We start from the raw sequence: 13,066 nt of genomic DNA on the forward strand, positions 1-13,066 counted from the left end.
GGGATGGTGTGAGTGTGTGCATGTGTGAGAGAGAGTAAACAAAAACCCAGACTTGTTTTCAAATGTAGAAGAAAAAAAACTTTAAAATCTCAGAATCCATGTTGACTGGGCACATTTATTAAGTCAGAGAGAGAATTCATCTAAACTTTATCTAAATGTATGTTTTCATAATCAGGTGATTGTCACATTGAAAATGCTTTCACGGTGACAGACAGTAGGGATCAGTCATTTGGCAAACGCCCTTGAAGAGACTGACCAGGCAAACAAGAGCCATCAATCATCCAGTTCCTGCTGTCATTCATCAGCACTGACCATTTTTTTTTTACATGTTTTTTTACAAGAAGCTATTTTGTGTATGTTTAGATTTAGTCCGCTTATGCATGAAAATCGAATCCCAATTTCTTAATTTCTATCAACAAAGACTAAGAAATGTAATTCCCTGACCGTCTCACAGCATTCCTGTTCATCCACAGCATCAGATTCTAATGGTGGATGCTGGTACTCGGTCCTTTATTGAGGCTGCTTTGTGGTTTTGCAGTGGTACGCAGCTCGAGGCACACGCCAGATGATCAGGGGAGGAATAGAGGTCCCCCGGGACCCGGTCACGTGACCAACCCATGCCACGTGACGTCAGCGGCAGATGGCATGGGTACCAGCTCTGGCAGTTGGCATCAGTGTCATTTCTCTTAGCGCGAGACAAGGAGAACAGTGGGGAGGTGAGAAAAACACACGAGCTGTTCACCTGCTAAAACACCACACGGAAAAAACAGTTCAAAATAGGAAATATGAAAACTGTCATCTGACACCATCATAATCCAGGTAAGCTGGATCGTTCGAGGGTAAGGATTTCTGCCTTTTCACCAGATTTTAAAGCCTTATGTTTTGTAAATGCATGAATGTGATACAATTTCACACGTGAAAACAAGTTTACAGATTTATTTCTGTTGCATTGTAGTTTGCAGCTAAATTTTTGTGATTTGATTAGAGAGTCAATATCTTCTGGAATTCTGTCTGTAATTGTTATGTTAATACACCACTACATACGCTCAGAAAAAAAGGTACAAAAGCTGTTACCATGCTGGTAGCTTTTCAAAAGGTACACCTTTGTACCATGATTACCCCTAACGGGTGCATATTAGTACCTTTAAGGTACATTTTAGTGAAAGGGTACCGCCCCAGTGACAGCTTTTGTACCTGTGAGAGTGTATTTATTGAGCACCATGTATAGGTTGTTTTTAAATCGCTGCTGATTGATTCAGAAGATCTATTGTCCTCTCATCATCCCCAGTAAGAGCACAATGCTGACTCTTCCGTTTGATGATCCTGTCATAATGGACAGTCAATTCGGGGCAAACTTTCCACGGGACTGCGTGGGTGAAATGAAGGTCACCAAACAAGAGCCATTTAAAAAGGTGGAGACGCTCTCCCACACGATGGAGGACGAGGATTCGGAGAAGGATGAGGACGAACGGGAGGACGGACAGGACGAGAACGGTCTGCCTCGGAGGAGAGGGCCTCGGAAAAAGAAAATGACCAAAGCCAGGGTGGACCGGGTCGTGATGAGGCGCATGGAGGCCAACACCAGGGAGAGGAACCGAATGCACGGTCTGAACAACGCCCTGGACAGTCTGCGCAAGGTGGTACCCTGCTACTCCAAAACCCAGAAACTGTCGAAAATCGAAACCCTGCGGCTGGCCAAGAACTACATCTGGGCACTTTCCGAGATCCTGAGCACCGGGAAGAGGCCTGACCTCTTGACCTTCGTTCAGAACCTGTGCAAAGGGCTCTCGCAGCCCACCACCAACTTAGTGGCCGGATGCCTGCAGCTGAACGCCAGGAACTTCATGACGGATCAGATCAACGGCGAGGCGTCTTTCTCCGGCAGGTCGCCGTACGAATCCGTGTACACGACCTACCACAGTCCGGGTGTGGTGCCGCCCTCTGGACCCTTGGTAGATGCCGTCAAACCCTTCAGGCCGTTCAACTACTGCAGCTCCTATGAGTCTTTCTACGAAAGCGTCTCGCCGGAATGCGGAAGCCCTCAGTTCGACGGTCCCTTAAGCCCGCCTATTAACTTTAACGGGATCTTTTCCCTCAAGCACGAAGAGCCGGTCGAATACGGCAAGAGCTGCCACTACGGAACGCGCTATTGCGCCGTGCCGCCGCGCTCCTCCATCAGCCAGAGCGCGAGAGGCTCCTCGGATCTCCATTTCCCGTATGACATTCACCTCCGCGGCCAGTTTTACCCCGTGCAAGACGAAGTAAACACTTTTCATAATTAATGAGAGAAAGTCAAACGTGAGTGAAAAGGACTGAAAATGCAGGACTTTCAATCGCACATGTATTATTTATAAAATCCATCTCTGATTTGGGTTTTAAGCCATCGGATGTTTTATTATTTATCCTTCTTAATTAAATGGAAAACGTGCTTACAGTGTTTCTAATGATTGATTTTTAAACTGTTCGACAAAATATGTGGTCTGATGGAAAAACAATCCACAAACAATTTTTACGCAGAGTTTCTCGTTTATTTTCAGTTTAATTTAATGACCTGTGTGAGTATTTATAGATCTAAATCTGCCAGTAAGGACTCTTGCTCCAAAAGGCATCTTTTAATTATAAGGTCATTCAAATATTTGCGAAGAAAATTCAGTAAAATAGAAGAGCAATAATTGCTAAGGGTGCTATGCATTACACAAGTCTATAATTCTCGATCTGGCCATTTATTTATCCACTTAATTTGTCTAAACAATGTTCGCACAAACTTCAAAATATTGGTGTTAAAAAATGTAATTGCTCATCATTTTGTAATACATAAATGCATTTATTCGTTTATGAGAAGTAACATAAAAAACGTAAGAACTTGTATTGTATTTGTATTGTATTTATTTCCTTTGAATCAAAATTTCATCTTTATTTACAAAAGTTTCGTGATGTATTACACAGGGCACTATTTAAATGTTGGTAAAAATTGATTCAACAATTGCCTATTATTATTATTATTATTTACAATAATAGTAATGATATGTTAAAGACCACCACGAAGAGGCAATTATTGAATCAATTTGTTTTCCTATAGAAGATGATATATTTAAAGTTTAGCTATGGATGTAATTCTGAAAAACGAAATAACGGTATATTATTCATTTGTTTCATTGATTTCAATGTGTGTAATTTAACTTTATAAATGTGGACAATCGAGTTTTAAGCACCCTCTTAATTTCCAAATATTTCAAATATCTCACATTTGTCTATGCGCATGATGGCACAACACGATGATGTAATTATGCAACAGCTTGTTTGACATTTCTGTATTTTCTCAAATGTAAAGTCGTCGATATATTAGTGACATTGCGTACAATCTCGGAACAATCACTGTAAGAAAATGCATTTGAAGCATGTAAAATCCCTAATGGAAAGGTCTGTGTGCTGTCTAGTGAACTCTTGTCACGGGAAAACCTGCCTTAATATATTTGTCACGCATCATTTATGCAATGTCATGGACGTCTGCAGTGGAGGATTTGTGCATTCTGATTTTTATCACCAAACGGGATTTTTGTGTGTGTGTGTGTGTGTGTAAAAATGACTGAATGCACTGAAACTGGTCTTTGTACACTGTCGAGTTTTGTACAGTAAAATAAAGTTTAATTGAATACAATTCTATGTTGAAAACACTGTTCTGAAAATATGACATTCTCTAAAATAAAATTCAAATCATAAATAAAATATAATAGATATATCTAGTTTATTTATTTATTATTATTATTTTTTTTAATATAGGCTATCTAAACCTCGTTATGTGCCGCTAGAAAAAAACGAAAACAACATTTAATGCAATGGCGCATTTAGTTTTCTATAGGATAATTGCAAAACCTTTAATGAACAAACAATGCTTTAAAATGTACGAAGATAATAACCTATATTATTTAGATCTATAAATTTAAAGTCTAAAAATATATAGGCCTATCTGCTACAATCACTAGCCTATAGGTCATAAATACCTACAGAAAAGCAAAGAGAGCATCTGTTTATCAACAGAGGACAAAGGAATTTAATTCATGAAGTCGCCAAAATCCACCAAATCCATCTCGTGCATTAGTTTACAGGCCTATGCGACGCGTTGGTCAAGGTTAATTGTAAAATTAGACGTTCTTGAGATGTTATTCAGGACTGGGTTTAGGGGAGTAAAGGTTGTCTGGCTTGGAGTCTCTCCTGTCTCCGAGTTCAGCAGCGAGCTGGATGCGGGCCAAATAGCGACAGACTGCGGATCAGGAGCCCAAAAACAGCTATTCCCCCGCGAATGTGTATTGTCATCCCCGAGAAACCAGAGTGACAGCATTCATAATACGTTACAATGAAATGGGTTTAAAAGTCATAAAACTAATAGTTTACGATAGATATATTTAAAAAAATAAAATAAAATAAAATAAAAATCAGCGTGCGGTCTTTTAGTTCAAACCGTGGTTATGAGTTCGATTCCCGACTAATCACAAAATCACACGATCTCACAAAACTTATTTTTTCTGGTAGTAGTCCTAATTGATTCCTTTTCACGCTTTCAAAAAAAAAAATAGAGCAGTTATATACGTTAATATCCAATTAATCATCACGTTGTCCTAAAACACCTAATGCTGTTGACAGGTGCAAAAATTCAACCTGCACAATCACCGACCGTGTGCGATGAGACTCTTGATTTGCTGTGGGGATGTTGAGGTGTCAGAAAAACCCCACAGTGGCGATATTTCACACAACTCAGAGAGAGGCAGAACATATGCTACCCCAGAGACAAAGCTGTCAGGAACGAACAGCTGAAAAATGAGCAGCAACACTTCTCTATGTGCCTCTGTCTGAGAACGGTGGAAAGTTCTCACCACACGCTTTCTGTCGACGTTTTAGAGCGTTATTTACTTTTAGATACAAACGTAACTAATCTGTTTACTGACAGAGAAGATGCAGGCCTTATTTTAGCCAGGCCCTGTATCCAGTTAGCCTATTTAAATTCGTTTATAGCCTATTTTATTCCTAAACAAATAGATAGAACTCTAACGATATACAATTTTAAATATAAAATACACTTTAAAGTACGTTTTAAACTGCAAAATGTCATTATTAAAACAATTATGAAACACAAACCAATTTGTGAATAATTATATACATTTACAACAAATGTGACAGTTTGATCTATTGTCCCAACATGAATTATATTAAAATACGATTATATGATTAGGCTTAAAAAGACGTTTAAGTTTAGTTTTGAACTAAACGAAAATGCTATGCAAATGTGCATTAGTAACAAGGACCATGATATAAAATTTATTTTTCAAATATCATTACTCAACTTTATCGACTCGCTCATGTGACCTTAGTCAAGGTACAGCCATTTTAATTTTTGACAGGAATGAAAACGAGGCTGTGAAATGAAGCCTACGGTGCGTTCATTTGTACTGGTGTTCAACAACATACCGACTGTTCAGATGAACAAAAAAACTTTTGGAAAATTGTGAGTTGTGAAAATTACGTGATCTAGGACTTTATAGTGCGTGCCATTGTAAAGACGGTAAAGTCTATCCTCACAGCCTCGTTTTCATCCGCGTAAAATTCAATATGGCGTCTAACCTAGACATGCCATACCCTTGTTCAAAACTTTGGCTGTCATTTGTTTTTAATGCTCAGGTGAGTATGTATTTCATACATCTCATTTGAATGGTTAAATCAAATTACTTGTGTTGATTGTGTGGAAGAGCATATGGTAGATGTATGTGGGTGGGTGTATGTGAGTGTACATATGAGTTTGTGGGCATATATTTGTGTGTGTGTGTGTGTGTGTGTGTGGACGGTTGGAGGTGAATTCCTAGTGTACACATACTCACATTCACGATCACTCATAGCTCTTGTCCAGGTGTGATGCTCCATTCTGTGTTCTGATGTCAACCCTTCTGTTCCAAATCCTATCATTGAAGAATGAGTCACACCAAACATGATCACCAAATACAATCTGTCCAGAGTGGTAAAACTGTATATGGTCCTTTGGGTCGAATGACCCATCCAATTATGTATCCTGATATATAGTATGTGGACAGAATGAACATCTATAAGTGTTATGCTAAACAATCCTTGATGCTGCAATTCTCAAGTTTGTTATTCCATAAGGCCATGGGTTAAATTGGACTTGTTAAACAAAACCCAAATAAATTGTTTTCATGGTTATCGGTTATGTGTTAGAGGTCAATGCCAACCTGCCATTATGACCTCATTATACTCTCTGAGTAGGTACTTCTTTCAAACAAGTAGTTTACTTTTTGCCTGCTGTTTTATGAATACACTCTTAAAAATAATGGTTCTTTATTGACATTGATGGTCCTTTAACATCCATGGAGCCTTTACATTGCACAGAAGGTTCTTTATAGTGGAAAAGGTTTCTTTAGATTATTAAAAAGTGCTTCACATTAAAAAAAATTGCTATTAACTCCTCAATGAATGTTTTTTTGGGGAACCAAGTAATGGTTATTTTCTGGCTTTGCTTTGAAAACCCTCTTTTATTTTTAAGACGGTACTGTGAATTTCAACATATTACTCTTTTCATATACTGTTTTTCACCTACTATATAGAAGGCAAGTGTGCATACTTGGATGCAGCCTATGTCACTAGTTAGCATTGTTCCTTCAGCCCCGGCTGGACAATGTTCCAACTACATCATATGATAGCAAAAAGCATTTTATATAATATTTTGGTATTTGTTTTATCAGTTTTTGTAGGGATCTTAAAGCATGCATTGGACTTTTCCTCTCAAATCACATAGCTCAGGATAGACTGTCCAAACAAAAGTTTTTTTATTTTTATTTACTCATCCTTGTGTCATTCCAAATTGGTATTTCTTCTGTTGAACACAAAAGAATATGTTTTGAAGAATTTTGGTAACCAAACAGTTTTGGGTTCCATTGACTTCAATAGCATTTTTTGTTCATACAGTGGAAGTCAATGGAACGCGAAACCTTTTGGTTACCAAAATTCTTCAAAATATGTTCTTTATGCATAACTATTTTGGTGCCATCAGCCAATCAGCTTTGTCACAATGGCTTCAGAGTCACATGGCATGCACAGATTAAAAAACAAAACAAAAAAAACAACAACCTGGCAGCGAAATTGAGTGCAAAGATGGCAGATTTCAAATTGTGTACTTCCAGGGCTGCATGCTATTGAAATGAATGGGAATGCGTAACAGATAGCTTTATAGATGTTCCAGAAGTGTATTTATAATACACACCTAAAATATACTTCATTAACCATTGAGAAGCTCTCAAATTTAATGCACGCTATTAAAAGTGCAGGAATTCGGACGCAGCCCACGTTTCCGAGCTCATGCTAAACATGCGATACAGATGTCAAGATCTCTGCCGGCGTGCTTCAGAGGGAGGTTGTTTGATTATATGAAGGTTCACTCAGTAGCTTTCGGTAACTCACACCTGAGAGCCTCAGAGACAGTTTCTGGAATTAATTGCTTGTTAATAATAATGGTAATTAGGAATGAACAATGTAGAGCTGGTGCGATGTTGATTTATCTGTTCGACGCCCCTCTAACGGGTGGAGAAAGGGTGTTGTCATACGTTAGTCCCTCTCCTGCTCCCTCTCTCAGTCTCGTTCCCAAAAAATCTCCACAAGTCCCGGGTCGCAGATGGTGTGGGACACAGAATTTTCCTAATAATCTTTCTTTATTTTCTTTTTTCGCACGAGTGCTGGTGGCTTAGGGATTTCTCATTTTAATTAGAGGGTTTAAGGAGATAAACCCCTTTGAAAACCATGTCCTGCGAGAGGAGGTGCAGGTGATCCTCCCCACAGAAGCAACCACACACACAGCCAGCAACTCATTTGCATATTAGATTGGTGTCAGTTTGGCACCCGTCCTGGCTGAGATGAACGCCCCTATTTCTAGACTTGGCACGGTGTGTGCGTATCCTGGCACGGGACGCGATTGTGTTTTCAGTATGAGGGTTCCGGGGTACTTGATCTCTCTGTTATTATACGGCCCTTACATTTGACCCACAAGCTTAACTTAAACTAATAGAGACTCGCAGGTCTGGAATTGGCGTTTTCTCACTCGCTTTGTGCTGGGATTTTTCGGGTGCGAATCTCTTTTACATTCAACCTGACCGTCAATGGTCGCAAAGTCATTTGAATTTCATCTAAAGCTGATTTTCAGCTAGTTGGCAGAGAGCGTGACATCAAGAGGCCCTAGAGCTCATCAATCTAGTTGGTCGTTAATGTGAATTTCAAAACCTAATATTAAAAATGTATGAACTATTCCCATTTGGACAAATTACATGAAGTTTGTCTGAAGTCGATGTTGGCTAATCACAGGCACATTTAGCAGCCATTAAAACCGAATGTTGGACAGTAAAGTAATTTGTATTCCGTGTTAAATCTAGACTAAAGGAAAGTTAATGACTATTTCGGATAAATGTCTTTGACTCAAAACAAAAAAAACAACAACCTGGCAGCGAAATTGAGTGCAAAGATGGCAGATTTCAAATTGTGTACTTCCAGGGCTGCATGCTATTGAAATGAATGGGAATGCGTAACAGATAGCTTTATAGATGTTCCAGAAGTGTATTTATAATACACACCTAAAATATACTTCATTAACCATTGAGAAGCTCTCAAATTTAATGCACGCTATTAAAAGTGCAGGAATTCGGACGCAGCCCACGTTTCCGAGCTCATGCTAAACATGCGATACAGATGTCAAGATCTCTGCCGGCGTGCTTCAGAGGGAGGTTGTTTGATTATAGTTGTTAATGAAGGTTCACTCAGTAGCTTTCGGTAACTCACACCTGAGAGCCTCAGAGACAGTTTCTGGAATTAATTGCTTGTTAATAATAATGGTAATTAGGAATGAACAATGTAGAGCTGGTGCGATGTTGATTTATCTGTTCGACGCCCCTCTAAGGGGTGGAGAAAGGGTGTTGTCATACGTTAGTCCCTCTCCTGCTCCCTCTCTCAGTCTCGTTCCCAAAAAATGTCCACAAGTCCCGGGTCGCAGATGGTGTGGGACACAGAATTTTCCTAATAATCTTTCTTTCTTTTCTTTTTTCGCACGAGTGCTGGTGGCTTAGGGATTTCTCATTTTAATTAGAGGGTTTAAGGAGATAAACCCCTTTGAAAACCATGTCCTGCGAGAGGAGGTGCAGGTGATCCTCCCCACAGAAGCAACCACATCGTCAGCCAGCAACTCATTTGCATATTAGATTGGTGTCAGTTTGGCACCCGTCCTGGCTGAGATGAACGCCCCTATTTCTAGACTTGGCACGGTGTGTGCGTATCCTGGCACGGGACGCGATTGTGTTTTCAGTATGAGGGTTCCGGGGTACTTGATCTCTCTGTTATTATACGGCCCTTACATTTGACCCACAAGCTTAACTTAAACTAATAGAGACTCGCAGGTCTGGAATTGGCGTTTTCTCACTCGCTTTGTGCTGGGATTTTTCGGGTGCGAATCTCTTTTACATTCAACCTGACCGTCAATGGTCGCAAAGTCATTTGAATTTCATCTAAAGCTGATTTTCAGCTAGTTGGCAGAGAGCGTGACATCAAGAGGCCCTAGAGCTCATCAATCTAGTTGGTCGTTAATGTGAATTTCAAAACCTAATATTAAAAATGTATGAACTATTCCCATTTGGACAAATTACATGAAGTTTGTCTGAAGTCGATGTTGGCTAATCACAGGCACATTTAGCAGCCATTAAAACCGAATGTTGGACAGTAAAGTCATTTGTATTCCATGTTAAATCTAGGCTAAAGGAAAGTTAATGACTATTTCTGATAAATGTCTTTGCCTGGACCCTCAGCGCACATTTCGGCATGAAGATCAATTGAGAACCTCATTTTATATGGATCAGAATGCTTTAGAGGGTTTTGAGATACAGGTCTGACCTAAAAATCCTAGTTGAACATCTCCATGTTCATCTCGGCTGCTGTTTATTTCATAAACTTGTTTATGAATCTGTCCAAAATTTTGTTCTGTGACTTACTTTATTCTGGGAATTATAAGATCAATGTCAACTGTTGGTTTTCAAGGCTGAAAACAGACACTGTTAAAATGTACTACTTCGTAAATCAATTGTATTGTATAAAATGTGATGATTAATCCAGATATTTTTGCACTGAACTGCAGTTTCCCCACTGACATTTTGAGACCAGTCTCAATTCTTATTTCACGAGTTCACACTTTCTTATAATTAAATAAAGGTTATGCGTATTTGGCGCGCTGTCCAGGGAGAGGGCTCCGAGCTTGGCACGACTCCCGAGCCCGGGGCACCCCCCCCCGTCCAGGGAGAGGGGTCCGAGCTCGGTGTCCAGCCCGGCCCAAAAGCGCTCCCCACCGAGTGCTTTTCCCCGTGCTGGGGTAGAAACTATGCTGAAGGTGCGGGGTCGGGGTGGTGGAGGGATGCTGAAGTCGAGAAATACCAAAGGTTGGACATCCTTGGTTATTTATAGGAGTTTTCTCTTGCGCTGATTGGATAAATGGTGTAATCACTAATGATGAACTGGCTGTGTTAATTATCTGTGCGTGCTCCTTTGTTTATAAACATCACTTCAATTCAGTTATTTCAATTTTTGTTTCAAACTGAAAAAATAAAAACATGATGAAAATATCCTTTATCAAATGTAAAAAGAGAAAAAACATAGATGACTGAGAAAAATAATGCACACGTGTGTGTGTGTGTGTGTGTGTGTGTGTGCTGTATGTGTGATGTGTGTGTCTTTGTAAAATGGCACAGACACAAGGACCAAATGGTCTCTTGGCACCAGATTCAGTGCCATAAATTATCACCACAGTTAATGGTGAAGAAGATTTCAGGCGAAAATCTCTCCCTTTTTCTTCCCACAAAGGCAACAGTGCGGCCCCACTTCTAGATACTGACCAAATTAAACCCAAAAAATACACAGGTTTTCAGTCTTGCAGTAGAAGTTTCTAAAGATTTCATATTGGTTCTAAATTAAGTGGTCAAAGGCTTTTGGGTTGTTACATTAAAATCGTAATAAGTGGTCTGATCTCATATGCCACAAAGCCTATCTGCTTAATTGTTTCCAGTGGACTACATTCCCCAAGATTCCATTGGACGTTGACAGCATGGCAAGGTAGGCTTTAGGTTTTGTGTTGTTATAGAATAAACTATATTATATGAGCACTAGCTAAGGAACAGGAGGCTATGACTATATTCATAAGAGCTGAGTAAAAAAATGTAGTTAATCTGTATTTTTATTTGAATCCTCCCGATATAGATCCTTAGATTGATCTCTTATTCTTATTTTCATTGGTTGTATAAAAATTAATTTTTATGGTTCCCCGCTGCAAAACCTCAGTTTCTAAATAAGCTGTCAGTTGTCCATCTGTACTGAATGTAATGCAACAAAAAATAACGTGGCAAAACCATCTTTCTGTTGAGTTCAAGCGAACTGCACGCAAAAAAACCCATAAAACTGACCATTAGTATGGTTCCTGAATAGGCCTAAATGAGTACTATATTGGTCAGTTCTTTCTAGTGAACCAAAAATATGCAGCGCGGTCAGTACTGTACCTTGAATAATGAACAAATGATTCATATGGGCCGGGGTCATTTTGTGAATCATCTAACGCATACCTAATGAAAGACTCTTATGAGCTGGTTCATTTCAGCGAATCAAAACCACACATCGTGACCAGTGTAGTTTGATTCATATGAGCCGGTTCTTTTTGTGAAACAAAAACATACAACGCGAGTAATGTAGGGCGATTAACTAAAAGAATGACTCTTATGAGAACCCTTACGAAAAAGAAGTTTATTCAAGTGTGCTATTAGTATACTTCTTTTAAACTAAAAATAGGAAAGTATACTTTTAGTCTACTTTTTATGTACTTCTCAGAAATGGGCTTTATGTACTTCTCAGAAATATACTTAAAATGACATTTAAGTATACTTGACTGTCCGTCCCATGCACTGAAAGCTCTCTCCTCCACATCACGAGTAGACACGCCCCTTATTGCTGATTGGCAACAAGTTTGTTTTGCGATTCGGCCCGAATCAGTTTTCTAAAGTGTTTTTGAAAAATCACTTACTCTGCCTTTAATGAATCAAAACACACATTGCAGCCAGTGTACCACGATTTCCGAAACATGATATGTTTTTTTTTAGTGAATCATATATATATGTACTGTATATATACAATGCAACCTGTAGCAGATTCCAGAAACAAAAGACTCTTAAAGGAGTAGTTCACTTCCAGAACAAAAATTTACAGATAATGTAGGCCTACTCATCCCCTTGTCATCCAAGATGTTCATGTCTTTCTTTCTTCAGTCATAAAGAAATTATGTTTTTTGAAGAAAACATTTCAGGAATTATCTCCATATAATGGACTTCCAAAATGCATTTTCAATGCAGCTTCAATGGGCTCTAAACGATCCCAGCCAAGGAAGAAGGGTCTTTATCTAGTGAAACGATCGGTCATTTTCTAAAAAAAGAAAAAAAAAATTAATACTTTTTAACCTTAAACGCTTGTCTTGTGTAGTGTGTGAGCGAGAGAGAATAAAGGCTACTGTTCTAATAATCTTCTATAATATGAAAACTACAGATCATATGTAGTTTTGACAAATTACAAATTTAAGCATCAAAGATATATAAAATAAATGTTATGTCAGATACAGATATTAAAATATCTTTTAAACTAAATTTTAGATTTGTATGTTTCTAGGTCATGTAAGATGACAAATATTTCATATTTTGGTTGCTTGCTTCAGTCAGCATGACCCATACAAAAGGACACTTTGATCAACTCAAACTAAACAACAGTTTTACTCCAAATAGAGCAATATGATGTATTGTCATCACAATAGAAATACCATTTTTTTCAAGCATGAGTGATTCATGACTTCTGCTTCCAAAGCATCATGAATCAAGCGCACATTTCTCTGTGCCTTATTGTGCCATTTCGAGCCAGCGATATGAAAACAGCTTCACCTCAGCATAATGAAGTGAAGCATAGCTTTAAGCAAGGGTGCTTTCATTTCTGGTTTAACAAAACATTTTCA

General features: G+C 38.8%; 1 protein-coding gene across 2 annotated transcripts; it reads left to right on the forward strand.

Moving 5' to 3' along the window:
- Positions 1 to 693: 693 nt before the first annotated feature.
- Positions 694 to 2,492, forward strand: neurod6a (neuronal differentiation 6a). 2 transcript variants are annotated; one of them, XM_016543330.1, is made up of 2 exons: positions 694 to 839; positions 1,289 to 2,492. In XM_016543330.1, the coding sequence occupies exon 2, from the start codon at positions 1,299 to 1,301 to the stop codon at positions 2,280 to 2,282; it is 984 nt and encodes a 327-aa protein (XP_016398816.1). In that variant the 5' UTR covers positions 694 to 839; positions 1,289 to 1,298; the 3' UTR covers positions 2,283 to 2,492. The 2 variants fall into 2 exon arrangements, with proteins under 2 accessions (XP_016398816.1, XP_016398817.1); XM_016543331.1 differs by having other exon boundaries at positions 694 to 819.
- Positions 2,493 to 13,066: the final 10,574 nt, after the last annotated feature.

This window comes from Sinocyclocheilus rhinocerous, unplaced genomic scaffold (genome assembly GCF_001515625.1).
Source record: "Sinocyclocheilus rhinocerous isolate Xijiao unplaced genomic scaffold, SAMN03320098_v1.1 scaffold97, whole genome shotgun sequence".
NCBI classification, from domain to species: domain Eukaryota; kingdom Metazoa; phylum Chordata; class Actinopteri; order Cypriniformes; family Cyprinidae; genus Sinocyclocheilus; species Sinocyclocheilus rhinocerous.

Coding starts and splice junctions, on each gene's coding strand:
- neurod6a (XM_016543330.1), top strand. CDS start 1,299: ATGCTGACTCTTCCGTTTGATGATCCTGTCATAATGGACAGTCAATTC.